General features: G+C 46.2%; 3 protein-coding genes across 10 annotated transcripts; all 3 read right to left on the reverse strand.

Moving 5' to 3' along the window:
- enc (R3H domain containing protein encore) lies at positions 1 to 21,142 on the reverse strand. Of its 7 annotated transcripts, none has more exons than XM_070280287.1 (12): positions 20,824 to 21,142; positions 8,592 to 9,492; positions 8,373 to 8,529; positions 8,159 to 8,312; positions 7,768 to 8,100; positions 7,490 to 7,710; positions 6,767 to 7,102; positions 4,256 to 5,138; positions 3,587 to 4,199; positions 1,788 to 3,526; positions 1,630 to 1,729; positions 1 to 1,572 (listed from the first exon to the last, which is right to left on the reverse strand). In XM_070280287.1, the coding sequence occupies exons 2-12, from the start codon at positions 9,484 to 9,486 to the stop codon at positions 1,517 to 1,519; spliced, it is 5,487 nt and encodes a 1,828-aa protein (XP_070136388.1). In that variant the 5' UTR covers positions 9,487 to 9,492; positions 20,824 to 21,142; the 3' UTR covers positions 1 to 1,516. The 7 variants fall into 7 exon arrangements, with proteins under 7 accessions (XP_070136388.1, XP_070136387.1, XP_017098358.2 ...); XM_070280286.1 differs by lacking the exon at positions 20,824 to 21,142 and adding an exon at positions 20,122 to 20,278; XM_017242869.3 differs by lacking the exon at positions 20,824 to 21,142 and adding an exon at positions 11,133 to 11,453 and having other exon boundaries at positions 7,774 to 8,100; positions 8,373 to 8,514.
- Rdh (Red herring) lies at positions 11,385 to 15,248 on the reverse strand. Of its 2 annotated transcripts, none has more exons than XM_070280290.1 (2): positions 15,008 to 15,248; positions 11,385 to 11,476 (listed from the first exon to the last, which is right to left on the reverse strand). In XM_070280290.1, exon 1 carries the CDS (start codon positions 15,198 to 15,200, stop codon positions 15,066 to 15,068), a length of 135 nt encoding a protein of 44 aa, XP_070136391.1. In that variant the 5' UTR covers positions 15,201 to 15,248; the 3' UTR covers positions 11,385 to 11,476; positions 15,008 to 15,065. The 2 variants fall into 2 exon arrangements, with proteins under 2 accessions (XP_070136391.1, XP_017098361.2); XM_017242872.3 differs by lacking the exon at positions 11,385 to 11,476 and adding an exon at positions 12,246 to 12,512 and having other exon boundaries at positions 15,008 to 15,243.
- Positions 21,143 to 21,469: 327 nt separating the features above from the next.
- On the reverse strand, positions 21,470 to 24,229 carry Scsalpha1 (Succinyl-coenzyme A synthetase alpha subunit 1). The gene is made up of 4 exons (XM_017243045.3): positions 24,065 to 24,229; positions 22,653 to 23,101; positions 22,134 to 22,418; positions 21,470 to 22,068 (listed from the first exon to the last, which is right to left on the reverse strand). Exons 1-4 carry the CDS (start codon positions 24,099 to 24,101, stop codon positions 21,853 to 21,855), a joined length of 987 nt encoding a protein of 328 aa, XP_017098534.1. The 5' UTR covers positions 24,102 to 24,229; the 3' UTR covers positions 21,470 to 21,852.
- Positions 24,230 to 27,093: the final 2,864 nt, after the last annotated feature.

Below are 27,093 nucleotides of genomic sequence, written 5' to 3' on the forward strand. Positions count from 1 at the left end.
TTTAACTTTAACTAATCATGTGGTTTCTCTTTTATTATAGTTTTAGATTTTAGCATTTTTTCTTTCACTTTCCTATATATTATTAGATGGTACATATACATATGTAGTTTATACGCTAAGCTAATTATTTTGTTTAACAATAAATGTATAGCTGCTTGGCTCCTCCGTCCTCCATCTCCAGCTTCCTTCTTATTTTTGCTTGGTTTTTATTTTATTTCTCTTACGGATAACAACGAAATTTTAGTTGCAGCTTCTTTGCATTAAGGAACAGAAAATGATAAGGAAATTCTATTTCGAAAGATAAACATAAACTTAATCGAGGCGAAAATTCAAACCAAAAATCATATTCAACAAATTTTCAGTAATTTAAATTACGAAATAATAATAATTGACTCTCTAAATTAAAGGTTCATCTATGTTTCATTATGTTGTTGTTTTTATCGGGGACTTGGTGGACTTAGTCGAAGAGTCTAACCCAAATTTTGCGGAACAAAACTATAGATATAAGACTCGCCCCAATCCTGGCAGCAGATTTCTGGGTTCACTCGGGTCAAGGGCCATGTGAGTTGTCCGGTCTGTCATATGGTTGGTTGGTTGGTTGGTCAGTAGCTTCTGCTTCGGTTGAGATTTCTAACCTAATTAAAACACATTCAATTAAGCACTCCAAAGCAAGGCGACATTCAGCAGCAGATTGGAAGATAGGAGTTAAAATATGAACCAGCTTCAAAGCTTGTCTGGGAGATTCTCTTGCTTTGGCGTTCCAATTCGAGAGCTTCACGGATGACGAGAAGATCCTGATCTACCTGAATATCCTATATGGTGTACGGTCAGGGGAAAGTGAATGGAAACTACGGGTCGCGTCCAAGTCGGTTAATGTCCTTGTCGGGCCGTCGTCGTTGTCTGTTCATTTATTGCTTCTTCGGGTACTCGTTTCTTTATTATAGACTATTTGTAATGGCACAAAATATACAGCATTCAATTCTCTCTTTCCGGTTGTCATCGCGATCGTCGATCATTGTCCCTTCTGTAGCGGTTCGGTCTTGTACCCTCTGCGTACAATAGATACTCCTTAACTATATTTAAAGGCTATATGCTATGCTCTGTCGGTCCCCCCTTGACTCTACTTTCGCGACTTGCTTCCCTTTGTTGGCTGCGGAAGATGTAACATGATGGCTTCCCGCTCCTGGCTCCCGGGTCTCTCGTCTGGTCAGGTGTGGGTTGATTTGGTTCGGTTGGTTCCCTGCCACGCCCTCTCTGCTGTCTCCTCTTCAGCTTCCTCTACCAATATTGCCCGACAACTCTGCGGCCAGCACTCGACGAGGCTTATGCTCCTCCTTCTCCTCCATTGCGTCCTCGTTATTTCTGGTTTATTATTCTTTTTGTTTTTTTTTGTTTGTCAACTACTTTATGTCCACTAGATTAGGTTGCTATTTATATTTATCTTAGGTATGCCGTTATGTGTATGTAGTTTTTTTGTTTGCTTGGTTTCTATATGTCCGGAGTGCTCCGGCTGGCTTTACCGCGGACGCGAACCCTTGTAGTTCGGGTTCGGATGGCGGCTGGGATGACGAGCTGCAAGATGTGGAAGAGTTAGCATTTGTTGGAATTTGCACAGAGACTAGGACTCACCTTGTATCATCATTGTGGGATACATGCCGGCCACCTGCGCCATTTGCGGCCGGATATCGTTTGAGGGCGATCGTCGACTGTTGGGCAAGGCCACCGAGGGCTTTAAAGGGAAGGAATCGGTCATTTGGAGTTTCTTACAAAAATCATAGCCTACTTACGTGCGCAAAGTACGTCTGGCCATACTTGAAGTACACGCCGGACGCGCCGTTCGGATTGTAGCCACCTAGGGCGGCCGCGGCCACGCCGCTCAGAACCGCCGCCGTGGTGGCCTGCTGGTTGCCAGCGGCTGCTGCTGCCGCCGCCGCGGAGGCAGCACTGTGATGCAGCTGGGCTGTGGGAATGTGCGTGCGGGCGCCTCCGGAGTGCTGGTTACCGCCGCCTCCGTTCGAGCCAGCAGCAGCCTGTCCCGCAGCGCCACCCGCTCCAGAGACGCCAGCTACTCCAGCACCACCACTGCTACCCAGGTAGATCGACGGCGGCGAGGCGTTCATGGACTGATCCAGGACCACATAGCCGCCGGGATGGCTGACCAGAGTGGCGGGTGGCGGCGGAGGCGGTGCAGCATTGGGAGTGTTGGCGGCGCTGTTGTTGTTGCTGCCAGCAATACTGTTGGGCGAGTTGTTGCTGCTCTCGTGGCTGCCGTTTCCGTTCCCGTTGCCGCCGTTAGCACTCGGTGAGTTGCGTTGGGAGACGCTGCGCCTAAAGTCCTGGTTCATGGACTTCTGGCTGCGGAAGCTGGCCGCTGCGGCGTTCAAGCGCACTGGCGGCTTGGACTCGTAGCTGGGCGTGGTGCTCACTGCGCCCCCGGTGGCCGGATTGCCCGTCGCATAGCTGGGCGGTGGTCCACTGATCAGTGGAAGCTGGTTCGGCTTGTTCTCCCGCTGCTTGGCTCCGCCCATTGCGTGCGGGGGTGGTCCCCGGTGGTGGTAGCTGTTGCTGCCTCCTGCTCCACCACCGCCCCCGGATGAAGGGGGTCCTCCGCCCATGCTAACACCACTGGGCGAGGCTCGCGGTGTGGGCTCGTTGTTGGAGTTGAGCAGCGGTGTCTTGGCACCGGAGGGCATTCCTCCCATTGGCACCGAGTGCCTGGGGTTGTAGCCGCCCGGATGGTAGGGCTTTCGCACACCCATGGACTGCGCACCGCCATTGTTCCGCTTCTCGTACGAGGAGTAGCCGCCCTCATTGCTGCTCTGGCTCTGGTAGTAGTGTGGAGTGGAGCTATTGCTGTGGTACCCACCGCCATTGCCGTTTCCTCCGGCACTGCTGCTGCCGCTGCTCCCGTTATTCGGAGCCGGTGGTGTGCTGAACAAAGGAGCTTGACGTCCCGGAGCCGCTGGCGTACTGGGTGCCGACTGCGATTCCATCCCTCCAGCACTGGCCGGGTAGAACGGGGCTGCAGTGATCAGATGATGTGGAGCCGATGGCGGCGGGGGAGGCGCCTGCTGCACCACCTGGGGGGCGGGCTGTGGACCCGCTGGACCGGCTGCTGCCGCCGCTGCTGCAGCCGCGTATGGGAAGATGTTCGTTGGGATCAGCGCGGTGGCATGCTGAGCGGGCAGCGCATACACGTGCGCCGCTGTTGCGCCACCGAGATCCGAGCCAGCCGGTGCACCACCATGGGCGAGCGTCAATGTGGGCAGCGCATGATATGTGGTTGTGCTGGCAGCGGGGGCAGCGATCAGCTGGGCGGATCCCGCCGCCGGATGATGCCCACCACTGGCATGGGCCACCGAGCTGGGCGGGTAGCTAGCATTGTAGTGGATGGAACCGCCCCCAGGCGTACGTTTTACGCGTCCGCCATAGCTGTTGGAGGCCACCACCGATCCCCCGTTGCTCGAGGACTGTTGAGGGGGTTGGTGGTGTGGCTGATGCGACTGGTGATGTGGTGGACCGGAAACTTTAGAGAAATAATCAGTTTAATGAAGATTACTGGGAACTGGAGAGTGATAGGGCTTACCGGATACCACTGTGGGTGGTCCTGGGGCTGCTCCTCCCGGCTGTGTGGCTTGAGCTTGTGGGGGGAGTGGCGCCTGTCCCACTGGCGGCTGAGAGGCTGCCACCATGGGCGCCGTGGCCACAGCCTGCGGGGGCACGTAGTACGGGATGGGGTAGTACGGATAGGAGTATTGAATCGGGTAAGTGGCCATGGGCAGCTGCTGCAGCTGTGCCCCGCCGTTCGGCTCACTGGAGTAGATTAGCGGCGCCTGGTAAATGGGCGCTCCGTTCGGGGCTGTTGCCGTGGCAAACTGGGCTGTCGGGTAGGCGGCTGTGGCCGCCATCGGCATCACTGTGGTGGCCGCGGGTCCACCCGGTCCGGCCTGGTAGATGGCTTGTGCTTGGATCAAGCCCTCACGCGGCTGCTGGGCCGGATCGAAGACAGGTATCATGTAGGTGCCGCCGGGCAGCTCACCACCCGCTTCGGGCGAAGCGAACAGTGTCTGGGCGGGCGGATGGCTGCTGGCTGTCAGCTGGAAGAGCGGCTGCGAGGCGGCCCCGGCCCCACCAACGCCAGGTTGGGGATAGGCGGCATAGACCATGCCCTGGGGCACCGCATAGATGCTGCCATCGGGCTTTAAGACAGAAGGATTAGCAACAGAATCTGTATATTTCGAAGAGATCATCTTACCCCTTGCTGATATGTTGTGGCGCAGTAGGGCGCAGCCCCGTTGGGCGTCGTGGTGGTGTGAAAGACCGTGGAACCATCCGGCGCCTGGTAGCTCTGCGTGTACGTCCAGGTGGTGGTCTTCGGCTCCTCGACGACCGCACTGGGACCGTGACTCTGGTTGGGGGTCTTCGCCTCGCACTGGCTGTACGGCGTGGAGCTCGGCGAAACGGACTGCAGGTCACAGTTCACCTGAGTGGCTACTGGGGTCAAGGGCGTCTGGCTGGTTGGCAGTTCGGCACTTCCGGCAGAGGATGCCGCCGAGACAGAGGACGAGGGACCTGCAATCGGCTCCGGTTCCTGCTCCTGTACCCCGACGGGTGACTCCGCCTCCAGCTTCTCGCCCGTCGCTGCACAACAGGCGGGTATGTTGGGACTGGTGGCCTGGTTCTTGTACTTTTGCACCTCGATGCGGTCATAGTTCTTTGTGGACGTGGCGGTGGTAATGCTCAGGCAAGCTGTGGCACTGGCCAGGCTATCACAATCATCACCCTTCATCCCCGGATCCTCCTGCTGCTGCTGCTGCGGCAACGACAGCGGCTCGTAGCTCTCGTATCCCTCGGAGCACTCCATGCCGGGCGAATGGGTCTCCTCGGCGTAGCTCTCCGTGGAGCTGCAGGACAACTCGGTGTTGGCATATTGCTGCTGTGGCAGCGGTTGCTGCTGCTGCTGGTGGTGTTGCTGCTGCTGGGGTGGCTGCTGCAAGTGCTGCTGGTGGGGCGAGGACTTGCGGTAGTTGTTGTAGCCACCGGATGAGTTGCCCTGGTTCTGGGACTGGTATTGGTTTCCCGTATGCTGGAGCGCCTGATTGGGCGGCAGGTTGGACGGGTCGTAGTGATAAATAGAACTTGAATAGAGAAATTGTACAAAAATTAGTTTTATTTTTCAGTTAAAATGGGGAATATATTCTAGGGTTGAGTGTGTCGTTTGGTATTTTTTATCGCTCGGCAGCATGCACTTTTAGAAAAGAGGAAATTAATTACAAAGTTGTTTATATAGCTGCTTTTTTTGAAATTTATATATTTTATTATTTACATTAAACTTTAATTATTGATATAATTTTATTTTCAATAGACCCTTAACTATAGAAAAGTCTCGTCGAAGAACGAAGACCGTTAACAAAATGACAGATTGTGAATGAAACAAAAACAGTGTTGAAACCGGTAATTGTACTTGAAGCATTTTACGCTTCACAACACTGATGTTAACGGAGTAGAAGGCAATGACGAGACTTATTTACAATTATTTTATCTTGGTTCTTTAAATACTTATCAGATTCCAATAAAATGTCAAAAAATGTATAATATTTTAGTAATATAATTATTTAAAAATTTAATTTATAAACTTTTCATTAAAAAATATATATTTTGAAAGCAGCTATATAAATAATAGATAAGTAAGTAAGAAAGTACAGTCGCCTGCAGATAGAGTTGCCAAAGTTTTGCTTTTTTTATTTGCAGTATATTTTAGCGACGCGACGGCAGCGGCAGCGACAGCGACAGACACTTAGTAGGATATATTGTATATAGAAAATCGAAAAACAACAACAACGAATGGCTTAACTGATTGGTTTTTATTTTTGTAACAAGGCGAAATGTAATTTGAACGAACAACAATTAGGATAAGACGACAACACTGGCAGACGACACACATTCAACGCAAAACTCATTCACTCGAACGTCGCTGAACTGAAGCTATACTTTGGTGATCTTGACAATGGAAGTGGATTTCGGGCATTTTGGTTAAAGTGGTGTTGGGTGGGTGGTGGGTGTCGGACGATGATCGTGAGCGAAATGGACACACAGATCGAGAGAAACAGAGAGGTGATAGGCGAATAGTAGTTATATATTGGATAGCGTGGTGTTTGGCACTCGTGTCGGTTAATTTAGTTCGAGTTTAGGCAGATAATTTACAAAAACAACATCAACAATTTGTCACAATAAATGAAAAGCTAAGAATCTTGCATATTTCACATATATGTATATAATAAGTATTAATAGTTATGGAAAATAATATTCATAAGATGTCTAAAGAATATGGGGATACTTCTTGAAGATATTGCTAATGTTTTCTTAAGCTCAAGCATATAATTGTCTTAAAAACACGTTGGATATTTGATTATTAGCAGAACGAACAAAGCTAGTGATTTTTACTTTAAAAACTATAAGTAAATATTTAAGATTTGTTGGTTAAGATTACTAAGTTCGAAAGTTAATCGATTAAAGAGCCAATCTCTCGGTTTATTCAGCTAGGATATTGTTAAAAGTAGAGGTCTTAGGCGACCCCGTCGCATATATCATTTGAGTTAAGAATCAGTGTGGTTCGAGACAAAATAAAAGAAACTAATACAGCAGAAATGCAGAAATATTGGTTGGATAAAATGCACAAGTTTCGCAACGACTTTCTGTATAATTTCTATATATTTTTTAGTTGTTTGTGTGGTTTAATTTCTTTGGTTTAGTTTTTGTAAATTACCCGTCTGCATTGACAATTGGTTGGAGGGTTTGCGGATCAATGAGGAGGCTGCCAACTGGCACGTTCGCGATGTCGGTGACGGCCCACACTAGTCCCGATGCTCCCGAGGCCGATCCAGCAGCCGGCTGCCCGGATCCAGTAGCTGCTCCGCCACCGACGCTCATTGGTGATGTGGCTGCTGTGGCTGTTGCGGCACCTGACCCTGCGCCTGGACCTGCACCACCCAGCCGGCTGGAATTCGGATGATTCAGCTCCGGCGTCTGCCTGTCGCTGCCGTAGCCGGTGGGTGAGGGAGTGACGGAATCGGAGCGCACGGACTGCGTCCGCGTCTTGTAGCTGGACGATGGGGATTCGGAGTTGGTTGGTTTATTGTTGTTGTATCGTTTGTTGTTATGGTTGTTGTTGTTGTTGTTGTCGGGGGGGAGTTGCATACAAAATATGTTTCGGTATTTTGTTTGGGTATTTATATATTTTAAGGTTTTCAATTTAAAAATTTAGGTTTAATTTCAAAAAAATGGATTGAGAGCGATTGTTGAGTTTGGGTACATGGACATGGTTTCAACATAAAGATTACCTATTGAGAGCGGTTCCAACAAGTCACCATTACAAGTAGAATTAATTTTTAATCGTTAGGACTAATTTAGAATAGAATTAAGGACTAAAGACTTGGTGAAACCGCTTCAATTTCAAACAAAAAGGACACCTGTTCCACCAAGTACTCACCCACTGCTGGAAGGCGACAGGCGCCAGGGAGTGTTGGTGCTGCCAGTAGAGTCCTGCTTGGTGAAGCCGCCGCGTCCACTCTTGTTCGAGTTGGTGGAGTCGCCGCGCGGCAGGTTATTGTTGCCAGGACCTCCAGAGCCTGGTGGCCCTCCATAGTTGCCAAAGTTGTGGGACTTGGGCACAGCCCCGCCCGATCGCATGCCATCGCGAGATTCCGTGGACTGAAAGGACAAAATTTTGAATAAGTTTATGAACAAGACACTTCCTGGAGACCACACCCTTACATTCTGCATCTGCAGCATCTTCCCATTGGGACGTTTGGGCCTCGGGGGCTGGGACTGCTTCTGCTGTTGCTGCTGCTGCTGATCCCAGCCGCCATAGCAGTCCTCGTCGCCTCCGCCGCCGGAGTAGCCGTCCTGGGTGCCAGTGCGACTGAAGATGCGGCTGCGCGCACGGTCGTAGTCCTCCTCCCGCTCCTCGAAGCTCTTGGCCTTGCGATCGAGGGAAAGGGGGCACAGGTATGCCAGAGGACGCACCTCGTCGAAGCTGTGGGTGTCCCTCTTGAGAATTGACTTTCGAGCATCGTCGCGCACCAGCGACTGGAAGCGGATCTGACGGAAGATAATAGATTACTAAGGTGTTCTAGTTTCCACTGAATAGTTCCTGTACCTCTGGTATGCGAGTGCCCTTGGTGACGGCCACGATCACACACTGCTGCGTCTCGGTGTCCACATTGTGCTCCATGCCGAAAAAGGCGGCGGTGCGATGGATCAGCATCCGGTTGTACGAGGAAGCTGGCGGAAAACGGTACTCACAGCCACGGCTATCAATTGAAAGAATAATTTAGGACACCTAACGATGGTATATAGAGAGAGTAACTCACCTGTTCTCCTGGACAAACTCCATTAGATCCTTTTCAATCTTCAGCAGAATGTTACGGTCCTTGGGGTTCTTGTTGAGGGTGTCGCGGAAGAACATCAGGAGATCGGTGCCGCCATAGTCCGTGTACTGCTCGCTCGAGTTCTCTGATTGGTGAAAGACTAGAATCAGTGAGTGGCATGAGCCGTGGCATTTGGCTACGCAAACGGAGCGCGATACTTACCCCTCGATATGAAGCCCGAGGTGTTGTTGCTCGAGTTGTTCGAGTTGGCGTTGTTGGACGTCATGTTGTTGCCCCCGCCGTTGTTGCCGCTGCCGTCGATGCTGCCCGAGGAGCTGCCGCCGATGTTCTTCAAGCGCGGCTTGTTGCCCTTCGAGTTGGTGTTGGCGCGGTGCTTCTTGCCGCCCCCACCGCCTCCTCCGCCGGCCCTCTGCGGCTCGTAGTGGTACGGCTCGTCGTCATGGTTGTTGCTCAGATTGCTGTTCTGGCTGGACATCTCGTGGCGGTCGTGTCGCTCGTGCCGATCGGCCGCCTTGTAGTTCATTCCGGAGTTGTATATCACGCCCGTGGAAGAGTTGTTGCCGTTGCCGCTGTTGTTGTTGTGGTGCTTACTGCTGGTGTCCAGGCCGTTGGACTTCAGGTCGACCACGAACTTCTTGTTGGCGTTGTTGTTGTTGTACTCCATGCCGCTGCCGTTGCTGTTGGTGCGGTTGTGCTGCCCGCCGGACTTCTTGGGCGGCGACAGCTTCGGAAACTCTGCCTCGTTGCTGAGGGGAACGTTCTGTGGTGGCTTTGGAGGAGATTGCTGCATCGGCTGCTGCTGTTGTTGTTGTTGTTGCTGTTGCTGACTAGTGACAATCACGGCAGGTGCCTCCATCAACGGCGAGTTGCCCCTTCCGGTTGATTGTGCTTTGCTGTTGTTATTCCCATTGTTGTTAGTGTTGTTGCTATTCGTATTATTATTGTTGTTGTTGTTGTTGTTATTGGTTATGGCATTGTTGTTGTTGTGCTCGTGGAGCTCTCCTGGCTGGTCGCCGGCAGCCCGCGGTGTTGGCGTGCGAGGCGGCGATGTGGACTCACGCATGGCATGGCTGCGTGTGAGATGTTTGCCCTTCATGTTGCCCTGAAGGAAATAAGGAAAAGCCAGAGGGTTAGGGAGTGAAGTAATTACTTTACAATTAGTGGCAAATAAATGCCAAAGTTGACTCCTGAGGGGTGAGTAATATCATGCTCCACTTGATTATCAACCTGAATAATACTCCACTAACAGAATAACAATTCCCCGAATAGGACCTCGTGTTGGGGGGGAGAGCCAATCTATGATGCAATTGTTGGCTCATTGAAATGTGAAAAACAAACGCCGCCCACCCTCCCAAGCACTGGGAAAACCAAAAGGTTAAATGGGAGTAGACTCCTCCGTCCGATGGGCCCAAACCACAGTCCTGGCAATTGCCTTTTGACATTTTTCGCGGCGCTGAAGGACAGGACCACCACCTGGAGAATAAACGCAGTCAGGCATTCAGTCTATCACTTCTCCACCAGTTTAGTCATCGGCCCAGCCAGGCACATTAATTTCGTGCCTTTATTTGTTTGCCTCCATTGATTTTGTTCCAATCCGAAACTACTCAGTGACATCATTAATCAGCTGTTGACTTGACGTGGCCAGAACTGGATGGGCACTTGAGGATTTGAAGAGTTAGGAGCTACAGTCTTATTGAATATTGACCGACACTTGTAGTGATTGGAGTGTTTATCCTGAAGCCACAGGACCAATAGATGTCTACTTTCCTTTCAAGTCTCAAGTTTGAAGAAATTTTCAAAAATTACTCTTTCCACTTGGAAGGACTCTTCTTTTAGAATGAAAAACTTTGTTGCCTACCTTTGGGCGTCCAGCAACTCGCTTTCGAATTCAATGGAAAACTAATTTCCCGGAATCTGGTACAGCGAGTGGGAAAAATCAATAAATCGACCTTGGAGCCTCGCAGCATTAGCACGGCCAGGCCAGCAGCTGCCAGAAACTGCTCCGGAAAAAGAGTACATGCACGAGTCGGAAGAGGTGGGGCTGTTGGGGTGGGCCACGAACTCTATCGCCCAGCACATAAACAATGATTGACGATAAATCCTGCATGAGCAGTTAACCAAGGCAACCGGGCAACCACCACCCACCCACACACAAACCTTGAACTCGGCTGGCAAGAGCGTTTAGAGCTCTGTCTGGGATTGTGGCCCAGTGATACACATGGTGGCCAACAACTACCATCGGAGACAGCTGCAATCAGAAACACGTTTACCAATTCCAGCTCGGGGTCGATTGGGGAATTTCCAGCAAATGCGATTCGCAGAAACGTAATCCCTACACCCGTTATCGTCGTCGACCTCCCTCCCTCCCTCGGTCCTCTCTCGGCAGCCCCGGGGCCTGCCAGTGACCTGACCCAGTTTGCTGGACGTTTTTTGGGCGTGTATCCTTTGCTCGGGAGCTCAGTTCATGGCTGCACTTATGTGTGTGCATCCTGAGAGCACCGTGGAAAGAGCCACGAGAACCGAGAGACGAGCTCCCAGCTGCGAATGCAGTCCGACACCTGACTTGACCTGACCTATATAGGATGGTTTCTACATATAAACTCTTTCCCGGGATTATCTATCTAGTCTTATATACATAGGTTTATAGGATTAAAGGATAATCTCTTCTGAACTTTAGGGATGGATACAAAAATCACTCATCCGCCCTGTTGGTGGCCAGAAAATAGATTTTCTGGAACTTACTCGTCTGTTGCCAAAACTGTTCTGACGTCCCAAGTTGGCTGCTCCGCCGGCCCCCGTCTGGCACTCTTCCCCGGAGTTGCAGTTGTTGCTTGCCACCGAATTGGAGGATGTGGCTGCTGCTGCTGCTGTAGCTGGAGGCGATCCTGCTCGGCCCGATGGCGATCCTGACCCGGATGTGGTTGAGGCAACGGCGGCGTTGGCACTGGCACTGGCAACAACAACAACGGCGGCCGCAGCGGCCGCGGTTGAGGCAGAGGCGGCAGAGGATAAGTTGGTTGGAATATTTGTAGCTAGGGCTACTTGAGATTTTGTGGAACTCATAATCACAGTTTATGTCAAGTGTACTGGAAGTAGACAAGCAAAGAGTTGATGAGGATAACTGGAGGACTAGTACTACCATAACTATAACTAATCTATAACGAAGGATTACCTCAGTGAGCGAGTTAGACTATTGCATTTTGGTTACTCGGTTCCAAAGGGATAGTTGCTTGGTTTTGTCTTTTTATTGTTTTGTGATGTCTGCGCGGTTCATAAGAATTTTAGCATAGCTTCTCCGATATATATATATATATATATATATAATATAATATATGTCTTTACGAGTAGTCTGTTACACTTTCTTTCTTTTTAGAAAAAAGCATACTTGTCGAAAAGTTGCGGCAGTGCAGTTGATAAAATATTCTTTATAAAAAAAAGTCTTGAACCCAAAAAGAATCTGACGCGGTAGTTTTCACTCAATTTACTTTGGTTTTGTGCGACTTAGAGTTACTTATAGTTGTTAGATTGGTTTTGTATTTCAAAGATGCAAGGCTTAGTACGTTTGTAGATAGTTATTGTATTGGATTTGCGAAGAGGAAAGAATTAAAACACAATCTTCTGTGTATCTTCCAGCTTCTGTTAGAGTTTTTTGGGTTTGTTATTGAATTTAAAACGTTGGTTTTTTATTTTTTATTTTTAAACGTTTTTTTTTATCACATTTACACCATATCACCGAAAATCAGGAGCTGCCCTCACTGCGGTCTCTACACTTGCTCGATTTTCCCAGTTACTTTGTTTAAAATTTAATTGTTTAAGCACTAAACACTTAAGTCGCTATTCTAAATTTAATTAATATATAATATATATATATATAAGTATATATATATATGTATGTATATTGTATAGTTAAAAATATTTTAGTTAAAGCTTTCTCTTTCTGGTTTGTGATTATTCTCTCGTTTATTATTCCTTCCTTTAGCGTGTCTTTCTCTTTATTTGTTTATATTTTCATGAATTCTTCAGGACTTTCTTCCGTTCTTCAGTATTTGCTGTCTATGTGGTTCAGGTTCTGTGAGGATTTCTTCAACTTCCTGTTGGTTCTTGTGGCACACATTTTTCTGGCTGAAAGTTGGACAAGTTCGGTTGATAATTGGGCTCTTTCGAGGGCTTTTCCCCCCCGATTCGAGAGCCAGCGCGCACGCGAGAAAGAGAGGAGCCCTGAGAGCCATAAAACTGTGTATCTGTGTGTTGTTGTAGGGAGGAAGACGACGGACGGCGACGACGGCACGCACAAACACCAATAAACAATATGACCTTGTTTACGATTTATTTTGATATTCAAAACTGCACGGGCCGAGAAACTGAGAATTCGTGATGCGAATATTGCCCTCGGCGCTATGGGGAGAAAGGGGTGGGTTCGCATCCTCGCAGGGCGCAAGGATACAACCAGTCTCGGCGTAATTATGTGGCGTCTTTGATTGCCACAGTTTACGGCGAGTAGGTAGCTAATTTTGTTCATTTTTTTGCCATTTTTATGGAAAATGGAAAGGGTTGTTTCACAATTTTGATAGATATCTGTCCGAGTTGAATGGACTTTGTAGATCGAGGCAGTGTATGATAGGAGTCCTGGGAAAAAGGATACTCAAAAAAGAAAGATTTGCCTTGAAAAGTATAATTAATAATCTTCTCCTAACCTTGGAATCACTTATGGGAAATGTCATAACTACCTTCGCCCTTTTCTGTTCTCTATTCTCCCTAAAAAAACAACCACTAGATAAACCGTTAAAAAACAAATACAAATACAAACATCGGCAGTGAAAGGATTGATGAATGAAGCTTTCAAGTGCCCACCTGCCATCCAACCCCCGAAGACCAGAACACCTGACCAAAAGAAAATGTCAGTCAGTCGCATTAAATCTTTTATTCTGGGAAATACCCGCGAAAAAACGGTAGCAGAGAAGCAAGATTTGGAGAATGGAGGAGGAGGTGGAGGAGGCAGATGACAGATGACGTAGCCGCCTCAAAAAGAAACAAGAAAACACGCATACGACGTGTGGCACACGACCAAGCCGAAGGTGACGACGGTGCCCCACGTTGTCGTCTTTTGGTGGAAATGGGGGAAAATGGAAAAGAAAACGAGGAAAAGCAGAGTTCAGTATTTGGGACAGCCAATTGCACTTCGGAAGAGGAGACGCGACAGAATCGCTGAGGAGAATCACTAAGGGAGTAGAATCATCGGTTGCATGTTCCTTTGGACTCGGATTTGGCCTTCCTGCTGTTTACAGCTGCTCGCTCGCTCGCTCTCGCACGCTGCTCTCCCCCGCCTAGGTCTATTTTTCTCCTTTTTCCACCAGCCCTCCCCCACCCGCCCGCAGCCCACCCGCTCGAAGCGACAAACAAAAAAGCTTCCCAGCGTAGTGCGAGTACTAGGAAATGTGTTGCGGTTGTCTGAGGAGAGAGCACTAGAGAGCGCCTGCGTGGGAGAGACTGAGAGAAGCCTGCTGATAGTACACTAAGAGAAATATAAGACCTGATAGTAGATATTGTTTTTAATATTTAATTAGAGTTTTTTTTAAAAGTATTTATTTATTTGGAAATCTGTATTACCCTTATCTGAGTGTCGTTTTTAAACAAAATGCTTACTATTTTCCCCCAGTGTAGTCGTAGAGAGAGAACTGCACTTTAGAAGCTCTAGCAGGAAGTCCAGTGCGATGCATTCATAGCGGAAGGGAAAAGGGAAATGGAAAACCAAAAATGAGGCAGAAAAAACCCCCAAAATAATGGGAATCTTAAGTGGACCGTGCAGTTCTTGAGAAACCAAAAGTACTATAATTTGTTGACATCCTCGATATATGAGATATGTATTCCCAACCAGCCTCTGCCTCTTGGCCAGGTAAACTCTATTAATTTCTACGTCGAAACGTCACCGAATTCTCAAAATCCCGAAAAGAAAAACGAACAAATACGAGAGCCCCCAACTAGTACGCTCGTGTGTAAGTGTGAGTGTGTGTGTGTGGGGGAAAAACGTGTGCGGTGCTGTGTGTATGTATAATACACCAGAAAGGCCAACAAAAAAAAAAAAGTGTCTTTTGAAAGCAAAAGAAAATTCTTTGCCACATTTTTTGCACACACACTTCGAGGCAACACTTGTGCTTTATTTATTTATTTTTTTTTTTTTGTTAAATATACATATATATTTTTAAACACTGCCCGGCGTTGGGGCTTCCTTTTTATAAATTGTGGGCTTTACATATATCCGTTTACTTCTCGGTATCTCGCGGATACTCGCACTCTCGCGGATCCGTTGGATTTCATTTCCAATTTTCGTGTTTTATTTATTGCTACGCGCGTGCCATTTTCAACTCGATTTTTGTTTTTAGTTTCAGTTTCAGTTTTAGCTTTAGATTTTCTTTTAATTTTCTTTGTTTTTCACTACAATTTCCACAAGTCTCCCCCTCTAGGAACCACATCGACCCTTGCTCTCTCGCTTTCTCCCTCTCTCTCTCTCTCTCTCGCTGGCTTTTTTCGCTCTTTTTTGTTATTTTTGTATGATTTTTTTTTTCAATTTTTTTTTTTTTGGGGAAAAAAATTAATTTTATCGAGCAGTTTTTCCTTGCCTCCGCTCGGTTGCTTCATTTTGTGAAAATGTATTTTTAAGCTGGTGCTCCGCTTCTTCTATTGCTGGTGTTGATGTTGCTGCTGCTGCTTCTGCTTCTGGTGATGCTGCTGCTGCTGCTGCTTCTGCTGGTACGGATGACAATGACAACTTTGGCAACGGCTGCGACAGAAGCGACGACCGCTGGCGGACATTATGGGAACACGGCCGAATGGATACTGGGCCAATTCGCTGGCGAAAAGTCCCCACAAGCACACAACACGGCTCTCTCTCTCTCTCAGTCAGTCATCTCCTGCGAAGGGTGGCTGGCTCTCTCTCTCTCGAAGCGAGAGAGCGAGTGCGTAAAAGCTTCGCGGAAAACAGGTTAAAGCGTAGTGTCACTTCCCCTGCTGCCGCACTCTCTCCCCGCTCTCTTTTTCTCCTTTCCACCGCCTGCTTACGGTACTCTTTCCCTTTCTTCCCTTCCACAGAGTTCGCCCAATGTCCCATGGCCCAGAGCTGAAATGCCTATTGGGGTGGCATTTGCGATGTTCCCCTCCCCTCCTCTTCTTTATACACTCGAAGGAATATTCCATTAGAATTATTAATTAAATATTTTCGGTAAAGAAACAGTTATTCTCACGAATAAAATACTACACCGTACTACATGTCGTATACGTAATATTACATGAGGTACGCTTTCCTACACAATTTTTGTATTCTAGCCCTAATTTCTTTCAGTGCCTTGGTAACTCCTTCTTGTTGCTGCTGCCCCAGGCCCCTTTGTTGTTGTTGCCATTGTCCTTCCTGGTGCGTACGCGTATGTTGCGTTGCATTTGTTCCTGTTACTGGGCATCATCCTTGTCCTTTCTGCTTTCCTCAGCCCTTTTCATGCTTCTATATCCTGGTTCTTTGGCTTCCAGCAGGCCACAGCAAGGACCTTGGACATGTGAGCCTTAGTGCATGCGAAAGGGAAAGGACTAGCCATCATCCACAGACAAGGACAGCGAGAGAGCGAGCCAAACAGGAATGTTTATGGCACAAAAAACACAAAAAACACAAAAAAACAAAAAAAAAAAAACCTCCATAAAAGTCGATACTGACTTTCATGCTTTACCTGGGAATCAAATTCAATTTTAATTGAATGTAAATACCAAAAGGGTTTTATCAAAGCAATCCAAACCTGGGATTAAAATGTTTTTAATCAAATTGTTTTAAAAAGAAGAAGAATCTAACAGTAAAACGAATGAAAATAGTTGGAAAATGTACAGAGAAGAGTCGTTTGGGCTAGGGGATGCCATAGAAGTGTCAGAACCAAAGAAATATTATTATTATAAATATAGAGAACAAGTAGTTCTTTTAAAATTATGGATTTAAGACCCTATTTTTTATTTTAAACTTCCTCTATTCATCTTTGGTTATACCCCCCGAAGGCTTCGAACTTTTCCAATTCAATTACCCTTCCAAATCACTGACAAATTGACCAAAAAAGTGCCCATCTTTCTCCTCTTTTTGGTGCCAATTGCATATCTGCCAATTTGAAGTCTGAAACTGCATTTGATTCCTGACGGGATATGCCGGTTATTTTATTTCCCCCCTCCTTTCCCCCCCCCCCCTTGAATGCATTCATCATTCGAGTGGGCAATAAAAAAGCTTTTAGAATTTCTCTGCTCGAGGGGAGAAAAGTAAGAACCTAGGGACCTAGAGAGGGAAGACTGCCAATAATGTTGAGACCGGAATAATCCTCACTTTAGTTGGCTTTAAAGAGGAGTTTGGTTTATTAATCCATAGACAGATACTCTTTATAAAATTGAATTAAAACCACCTAGTTATCTATTTAGAATGCATCCCAGATAGATAGAAGCATGTCCTAGATTCCACTTCAAGCAAACATTCTCCCACAAAAACACACACTCACACAGAGCAGCATGGAAATTCCACCCTAAAGTATTCAACATAATTGGCGTTCAAAGAACGCAATAAGCTCTGCTTTCTGTTCAAGCGAGACCTTGAATTCAATCAGAGCTGCGCTTACAATCCTGCAGATACTCCCGCTCTCTCTCTTTTTAGAAAATTGCAAAATAATTTGCATCGATTAGCAAACACCCTTTCCTGCCCCCCAAAATTGTGTCTCTCCTCTCTAGTTGTCCCCCCAGGGACTCTTTTCGCCATCCGGGGGATGTCAAATGCGTCCCCCCCCCAAATGCGTCGTAATAAATAATTTATGCAAAACTGGCCTAGAGCGAGAGGAACGGCGGCAGTGGAACGGAGAGGAGCGCGAGCGAGAGGCGCAACAGTCTTCAGCATCTGCTCCTCTCACTCTGTCGCTCCTCTCGGCTAATGTAATTGCATATTCGTGAATGTCGCGCCTTGCGCCTGCAATTACGACATCTTATTTGGGTCAACTCGGAGAGATGGCTCTCTAGAGAAAGCCCTACAGCGGAGAGAGAGGCAGAGCGGAGAGAGAGGTGGGGAGGGGATCGAGAGAGGGAGCTTAAGCTCGCCGCACGTGTGAGCTTAAAAGCGCAACGCATTTCGAGGCCAAGTACCAAGCGAGGATGCGAGGACTCGAGCATCCGTCAGTCAGTTCCGCAGGCAACTGCAGTATCTCAGAGTAGGGGGTGGGGAGTGTGTCCAGTGGGTGTGGTCTGAGATGGCCCAGTTAAGTTGGCCGAAAGGAAAGAGCCTTGCAGATGCACTCTTCCGGGAATGGGTCGGAAATGGTAACTAGAAGGGGAGGGTTAAACCCCCTTCTATAAGCTAGTACTGATACCCAACTAGAGGATGCACCACCACTTTCTCTAAATCAAAGCCTTGATTTCATTTAAAACTTACTAATTAAAATGAAACTCAGAGCAGAGCCTGGCGGATGGAGGATGGAGGACATCAAGAGGGCAGGAGAGAGATGTCCATTAAAGTCTTTTGTGATGATCCTGCTGGGGGATATTAAGCAAGCAAATCTAATCTAATTAGCCTGCAAACGCCAAAGCAGAGCCACCTCTTGCTCCGAACTCCCCTCCCTGGGACACCTCTTTAACACCTTCGCACCAGGCTGCCACCTGCTCCTAGCTGCTGTCGGGTGTCGTCCCCCGCTTCGTTTTATGGCGCAATTAAAATGCTAAATGCTTTACGACATCGCCCAGGGGGGGTCCTTTAATTAATTTGCCTGTGACAATGACTGTGCCGTGGCATGTCTCGTGTCTTGACGACCATGAAAGGTGTTAACAACAGCCGCCCGCCCAAGAAGGGGGCGCCCGACCAGCAAGGACATCAACACCTTTCACTTGCCAGCTTGACCCAGACAAAAGCAGCGCCGGATGGGCAGACACCCCAGAGAAGTCTTCATTTGGGCGCCCGCCCCTTCTCGCACCTGATTAGTGTTCGGATTTGTGAGGGTCTCCTTGTCGCATCCTTTTAAAGAGGACCTGGTCTAAAGGACTATTATATTCTAGTTCTAGTTTTGGTGGAAAATTCCCCAACCATCCACGCTTTTTCGAATTTTTTTTCAGCTGACAGATGCTGAAAAGTTTTTAAAGCCGAGGGAAGCAACTTTGCGGAGTCCTGTGACAGGAGGACCAGAAACAGCCTATCTAAGCACAACAGTCGGCAGGAGAACCTTAAACACATCCGACGAGGGAATGGGAGGCCCAAGGTGCTGAGACAGCAGACCCATCGTGTTCCATCTATTCCGTCTTTCAATCATTCATTTGGCATATGAAAAATTCTTGTTGCATACACAAAGGGGCTCCTGGGAGCCGACATTTGGGGCCATTTGATTGTTGGCCCCCACTAGCTCTCATGGCCCCCACGTAGCCATGGCCACCTGCGGGAATTATGAAATATGCAAAAAGCATCTGCCCGGGCCTAGAAGCGGTTATTTCCCGGCATCCCAGCCACCTCCTCTGCTTCTGGCTTCCTGCTTCTGCGGGAATAGAATTCGCCAGGCGGGCTCGCAACTTTGTCTGCAGAATCGGCACGGCGGGTCCTCTAGGAGGAGGGATGGAGGCAACATCAAAACGAAACTGGCGTAAGCGATGCGTTTTTGCGATATGTCTGGTCTTATCACGGGCGATTATTCACGAAATGCGGCAAGAAACTAAAGGAGGACTTGGCTAAAAGGGGTTATTATTCTATTCTTCTAGTATTCTATTATTCCCTTAATAGAAAGTCCAACCATCAGAGTCCTCACTGTTTTTTTTTTAAATAAAATGTAAAAACAAAAGACTCTGCCGATGCCAGAATGCGTTTAAAATCTAAACAAAATAGCATTAAATAGAAAATGGCATGTAGAAAGGCAATAAATTAATCTACACAAATTCCCGAGATTCTCGCATGAAAAATGCTTCGGTTTTGCGAGTTTTTCGAGTAGGATTTTCGTTTCAGCATATTTCTGTTTCTGTAATGACATCGAATCGGACGAGCGAAGCGAATCCGAGCGCAGCACCAGTCACTAACTAACAACCACTAGCAATAGGCCAAGAACTAAGGCTGAAACAACGACGACAATTCGTTTATAGCATCAGCTATCTACTCGCGGATGTATGTGCGCTATTATCATCATCATTATTGGCATCACCACCTAAAACATCGGCCTCATCGAATGCACAGTATCCAAATAAAACAATAAACAGACCCGACGGGCAGTAGTTTCAGTTGCGTTTTCAGTCAAAGTGAATATAAATACAGTAGGCACTTAGATAGATGGTTTCTAGCCGCAACAATCTGTTGAACTAAGAGGTCATATTACAGGAAGCCTAGACTTCCAGCAGAGGGATAGGGTAAGTCCATGTTGGATATAACAACCTATTCTTTAAGGTACTTGTATCATTATATATTAGCCCTTTAAAGTAGGGTCTGTTTTTGGGGAATAACAAGACAAGACAGAAGACCTGACGACATGGTCGCGACGCCACCAATGTAAGAGAATTGGAGAAACGCGAGACAATAGTGGGGAACGTGTGACGGGGGGAGGCAGCCAGCCTGGTCGGATGATTCGCAAAATAGATTTTCAATAAAACCCACTCGAAAACGCCGACAATGGCGGACGCAGGCCAAAGAACCATTCCGAATCTATTTTAAACACAAACAAAAGCATTCTCTATAAATCGGGCGAAAGGCAGAGAGTAGGAAACTTACAGAAGCTGCTGGGAACGCGCTGTGGTATGTCACCATCGCCAGAAGTTGAGGGTTTCAGGGAACTGGAACTGGGGTCCGGAGATAGAGCCTTTTTTTAGTTATCCAGTTAGTCCGGAGATATTGAATCAAGTTTCAGGGATTACTTGAATTGGAATTAAATATATGATGCCTCCTTATAAGGTATAACATTTTTGCTTAATAGGTACGCCCATCACACCTTTCTTGTCTGCTTAATTATAGATCAGAGTTACATAAATAGAGCTATTTATATCTTATCATCTACAAAGACATGTATCTAACAGAGTCATGGCTGTTTGGGGAATAGGGCTGCCTTCTATCGTCCCAAGAGTGATTAGGAAGCAAAATGCAGTTAATTTTTAGTCGTTTCCATGCTTCCTCTGCCATTTCAAGGCCATGAGCGTCTGGCCCTACGAGACGGGAGCTCCAGAAGTTTTCCGCAACCTCGGTACTCTCACACATGGAAGCTCCAATTGGTCATGCACCCAACGCAACACATATGTACATGCATTTGCGGTAAGCTGTGCACTAGTAGCAGCCGGCGCTTCAGAATCCGTGTCCGAATCCGTCTGTGATATGACATGCGTCCCATCACGACATAAAGAGCCGGCGGCCCAAACCGCGAATCAGCAGAGTAGCTGGCTTTCCCTGTGAAATTGGTCCCGATTAGATAGAAAAACTTACATTTCTCAGTTCTGCTGGCCATGGCGAGTGGTTGTTGTTGCAGTTGGTACGGTCGGTGTAGTTTTTGTTGGTTTCTTGCTAACTTCTGTGTTGATTGATCGGCTCCCTTTTTCTTGATTTTTCGCCTGTGCTTTTCGCTCTGCGTTTTCCGCTTTAAGGGACGGCGGGCGCGAGTCGCGGGTGTTGCGGGGCGGCACTGCAGTTGCGGTTGTTTGTTTGGGGCTTTGTGGCAGCAGCTGGCGCTGCTTTTCACTTGCTATATATATAATCATATATGGCTCCACAAATAAATATAAAAATAGTGCTGTAAAAACTAACTTTTATTTCAGTGTTGAAAAAGCCATCGTGAATAAATGTTTGGCAACGCCATTCTTAGCGATTTGCATACAGACTATCGATAACTTTATATCGATAACATACCATCTGAAACTATTTTTTAAATTTATTTTTTAATAAAATATTTAAATATTTTAAGCCATATATTTATTCAATATTATTTAAATAAAAAAATTTCCATAAAATAAAAGGCAATTAAAATTAATTTAAAAGGCCAACAAATGGATTTCCGACTTGTTTTCTTTTGAAAAGTTTAAAAAAAATATTCATAAGAAAATCTTCAACTTCGAAAGCGACAAATATTTCACAATTCCCGTTTTTGCATATTTATTTCAATTAAATACATTTCGCATGATATTTCGAGCAGGTATTTAAAAATAAGGCAAAATATTTCGCAAAACTAACTTTAAAAGCCGACGAGTGCAGTTAACAACTTTGAAATTCTGTTTGGTGCGAGTTATTTTAGTTCAACTTGGGTGGTTCGGCAGTAGTTAACTTAATTCTTGGAATACACGTCTCACACATCCTTACTCGTCCACTTTAGCGACTTTTCACAATAATTTATTTAGGGTTTTCTTCGAATTCAATTTCGATTTCGACACTTTCAGCTTAAGTTTAGGTTTAGTTCATCATGAGTTGCGTATACGCTTTGTTCTGCGTAAGGATTCCGGTTTGGTTATGGCCATTGTTTATTTACACTAACTCCAGGCGCTTCATCTCCTTGAACAGCTCGTGGCCCATTTTGGCAGGACTCCTGGTCACAATAACGCCGGCCTTCTCCAAAGCGGCGATCTTGTCGTTGGCACCGCCCTTTCCGCCAGAGATGATGGCACCGGCGTGACCCATGCGACGGCCGGGTGGCGCCGAGACACCGGCAATGAACGAGACCACAGGCTTGGCCTTGATGCCCTGCAAATCAAAGAGTATTTCGTTATAATTGAGTTCAAAACACTTGTTAGAGAGAGTTTCCATACCGAATTGTATTCGGTGAGGTACTCAGCGGCCTTCTCCTCGGCCACACCTCCAATCTCTCCGATCAGGATGATTCCCTTGGTCTCGGGATCCTTGAGGAAGACCTCCAGGCAGTCGATGAAGTCGGTGCCGTTGAACGGATCACCGCCAATGCCCACGCAGAGGGTCTGTCCCAGACCCACCTCGGTGGTTTGGTGCACAGCCTCGTAGGTCAGGGTTCCCGACCGAGAGACGACGCCGATCTTGCCGCGCTTGTGAATGTGACCCGGCATGATGCCGATCTTGCACTGTAAAGAGAAACATTAATGAAAATAGAGAGAATTCTGGAAGAGATTGTCCATGAGAGAGACAATAGTTCTGAAAGCATTAGTTCATACATAAGGCTTCTTTGGTATGCGCGTCACCCGAGGCGATAAGCGGCATAAACAGTGAAACACACCAGATGAACTTTGTACCCCCGTTCGAGGCTTATCTGCTGGCCTGCCCATCAGCAGACTTCACAAAAGACATGACATACAGACCTGTTCGGGGGCGATGATTCCCGGGCAGTTGGGTCCCACCAGACGCGACTTGCTCTGGCTGATCAGGGCGTGCTTCACCTTCACCATGTCGTGCTGGGGTACACCCTCAGTGATGCACACGATCAGCGGGATCTCGGCGTCCAGGGCTTCGATGATGGCAGCCGCAGCACCGGGTGGCGGCACATAGATAACGGTGGCGTGTGGATCGGTGGCCTTCTTGGCCTCGGCAACCGAGGCGAAGACGGGCAGGCCCAGGTGCTGGGTGCCGCCCTTTTTGGGGGAAATGCCGCCGACCAGCTTGGTGCCGTACTCCAGAGCCTGTTGGCTGTGGAAGGTGCCCTGCTTGCCGGTGAATCCCTGGCAGATCACCCGCGAGTCGCTGGTCAGCTTCAGGTTACCGCGCGTCTTGTTGTACTGCGAATTGCATCGCACGCCGGCAACAAAGCCATCTGTAGGAACACAAGTAATGGGCTTTAATAATAGGCTGTTTGAATTGGACAGAAAAATGCGGCAGAACTAATGCCATTACATGTTTATCCAAAACTAATCCCATTACCCGGATTTAGAATGAAATCCCAAGCCCCAAAACACTCATTTCTGAAGAATCCACCTCTTGGCTCCCATCATGAGGCTCTCGGATATTTTTTTCATTCTTGGTTAGTGTGGAATCATTCAAGATTTCCCCTATAATTAACTTTTCTCCTTAAAGCTATCACAATATTTGGAAGCGACTGCAAGTGTCCTGGGAACACGCTTGTCTATGATCCCCACTGTGGATTCGATAAGGACTGCACCTACCAAGGAGCTAATAAGAGGGACTTGGATAACGAAAACTGCCGGCGGAAGGCCCAGAAACTTGCAAGTAAGTTAAAAAAGTTATTTTTTTTAAATATTTCCTAATGGAATTATGGTTATTTTACAGCTATTACGAGAATATTTAAAGGATGGTGTCCGTCTAAAAGGAAAAAATGTACTCCAACCCCGGATAAAGAATAAATATATTTATTTTTTCTGAAACGGTTTTTAAAAAATTTTTTTTAAAATTTTTGAAAGTTTAAATTTAATTAATTTTCCAAGCGATAAGCAGATTAAAGTTGGTGTGCCGAATTTTTTTGTTTGTATGCTAGGTCACATGCGAACCTTGAACACACACCCCCTCGGCACCACATACATCCCCCTGCCGCACCACCACCCCCACCATGGTGCACCGCTAATGCAGCCACGTATATGCGGGATTGCCAACTGAGCCAGATTTTAAATCCCAATTAAAGCTGATTAATCAGCATCGGTCAGGGGCGCACAGGTGCCCTCTATTTGTTTGCCCTGTCGGTTTTTTTGTACCATAAATCCATCGAAAGTTATATAATTTACGGGGCCAATGTTAGGCAACCGATAAACCCCAGGATACGCACCTCGCACCTTCAGCAGCGCCCTCATCGAAGCAGCCATTTTGTCTGTGTGTGTGGTTGTGCGGTGGAGCGGTGCAGCAAATTATATGTTTAAATCGCGTTTAATTAATGCGAAATCTGCCGAACAGAAGGTGTCGCCGTGGGATCTGGCAACGCGCAGCCACCTACAAGTTATTGCGATGGGGGCGAAAGAGTTGCCACATGGCGGAAGTATCGACTCACTCAGTGCCTATCGATCGCGATATATAAATATTTAAGATCACGGTTTTCGTTTTTAATTTATAAATTAAATACTTTCGAACTCTAGTAGAGTAAATATTGATTTCCACTGCTTTCGAAGGGAGTCCCCCAGAAAATTTAACATAAAATCTAATAAATAATTTGCTTGGAGGTTTTAATGCAGATTGATTCAGAATCGATCTACAAATCGTTTGAGGTATTCCGTTTATGAATCGGATGGATATTGGCAAAGATATAGGCTTCGCAGGGGCCCAATTCTCGTCCCCATACATTTTCCAACATTTCGAAGGGAGTCCTCCAGAAAATTTGACAAAAAATCTAAAAAATAATTTGCTTTGAGGTTTTAATGCAGATCGATTCAGAATCGATCTACAAATCGTTTGAGGTATTCCGATTATGAATCGGATGGATATTGGCAAAGATATAGGCTTCGCAGGGGCCCAATTCCCGTCCCCATACATTTTTCAACATTTCATAGGGAGTCCTCCAGAAAATTTGACAAAAAATCTAAAAAATAATTTGCTTTGAGGTTTTAATGCAGATTGATTCAGAATCGATCTACAAATCGTTTGAGGTATTCCGTTTATGAATCGGATGGATATTGGCAAAGATATAGGCTTCGCAGGGGGCCGATTCTCGTCCCCATACATTTTCCAACATTTCATAGGGAGTCCTCCAAAAAATTTGACAAAAAATCTAAAAAATAATTTGCTTTGAGGTTTTAATGCAGATTGATTCAGAATCGATCTACAAATCGTTTGAGGTATTCCGTTTATGAATCGGATGGATATTGGCAAAGATATAGGCTTCGCAGGGGCCCAATTCTCGTCCCCATACATTTTCCAACATTTCGAAGGGAGTCCTCCAGAAAATTTGACAAAAAATCTAAAAAATAATTTGCTTTGAGGTTTTAATGCAGATCGATTCAGAATCGATCTACAAATCGTTTGAGGTATTCCGTTTATGAATCGGATGGATATTGGCAAAGATATAGGCTTCGCAGGGGCCCAATTCTCGTCCCCATACATTTTCCAACATTTCGAAGGGAGTCCTCCAGAAAATTTGACAAAAAATCTAAAAAATAATTTGCTTTGAGGTTTTAATGCAGATCGATTCAGAATCGATCTACAAATCGTTTGAGGTATTCCGATTATGAATCGGATGGATATTGGCAAAGATATAGGCTTCGCAGGGGCCCAATTCCCGTCCCCATACATTTTTCAACATTTCATAGGGAGTCCTCCAAAAAATTTGACAAAAAATCTAAAAAATAATTTGCTTTGAGGTTTTAATGCAGATTGATTCAGAATCGATCTACAAATCGTTTGAGGTATTCCGATTATGAATCGGATGGATATTGGCAAAGATATAGGCTTCGCAGGGGCCCAATTCCCGTCCCCATACATTTTTCAACATTTCATAGGGAGTCCTCCAGAAAATTTGACAAAAAATCTAAAAAATAATTTGCTTTGAGGTTTTAATGCAGATTGATTCAGAATCGATCTACAAATCGTTTGAGGTATTCCGTTTATGAATCGGATGGATATTGGCAAAGATATAGGCTTCGCAGGGGCCCAATTCTCGTCCCCATACATTTTCCAACATTTCGAAGGGAGTCCTCTAGAAAATTTGACAAAAAATCTAAAAAATAGTTTGCTTTGAGGTTTTAATGCAGATTGATTCAGAATCGATCTACAAATCGTTTGAGGTATTCCGTTTATGAATCGGATGGATATTGGCAAAGATATAGGCTTCGCAGGGGCTAATTCTCGTCCCCATACATTTTTCAACATTTCATATGGAGTCCTCCAAAAAATTTGACAAAAAATCTAAAAAATAGTTTGCTTTGAGGTTTTAATGCAGATTGATTCAGAAACGATCTACAAATCGTTTGAGGTATTCCGTTTATGAATCGGATGGATATTGGCAAAGATATAGGCTTCGCAGGGGGCCGATTCTCGTCCCCATACATTTTCCAACATTTCATAGGGAGTCCTCCAAAAAATTTGACAAAAAATCTAAAAAATAATTTGCTTTGAGGTTTTAATGCAGATTGATTCAGAATCGATCTACAAATCGTTTGAGGTATTCCGTTTATGAATCGGATGGATATTGGCAAAGATATAGGCTTCGCAGGGGCCCAATTCTCGTCCCCATACATTTTCCAACATTTCGAAGGGAGTCCTCCAGAAAATTTGACAAAAAATCTAAAAAATAATTTGCTTTGAGGTTTTAATGCAGATCGATTCAGAATCGATCTACAAATCGTTTGAGGTATTCCGTTTATGAATCGGATGGATATTGGCAAAGATATAGGCTTCGCAGGGGCCCAATTCTCGTCCCCATACATTTTTCAACATTTCATAGGGAGTCCTCCAAAAAATCTAAAAAATAATTTGCTTTGAGGTTTTAATGCAGATTGATTCAGAATCGATCTACAAATCGTTTGAGGTATTCCGTTTATGAATCGGATGGATATTGGCAAAGATATAGGCTTCGCAGAGGGCCAATTCTCGTCCCCATACATTTTTCAACATATCGAAGGGAGTCCCCCGGAATATTGGACAAAAAATCTAAAAAATAATTTGCTTGGAGGTTTTAATGCAGATTGATTCAGAATCGATCTACAAATCGTTTGAGGTATTCCGTTTATGAATCGGATGGATATTGCCGAAGATATAGGCTTCGCAGGGGGCCAATTCTCGTCCCCATACATTTTCCAACATTTCGAAGGGAGTCCTCCAGAAAATTTGACAAAAAATCTAAAAAATAATTTGCTTGGAGGTCTTAAT

Source organism: Drosophila bipectinata, chromosome 3L, assembly GCF_030179905.1.
Source record: "Drosophila bipectinata strain 14024-0381.07 chromosome 3L, DbipHiC1v2, whole genome shotgun sequence".
Classification (NCBI taxonomy): Eukaryota; Metazoa; Arthropoda; class Insecta; order Diptera; family Drosophilidae; genus Drosophila; species Drosophila bipectinata.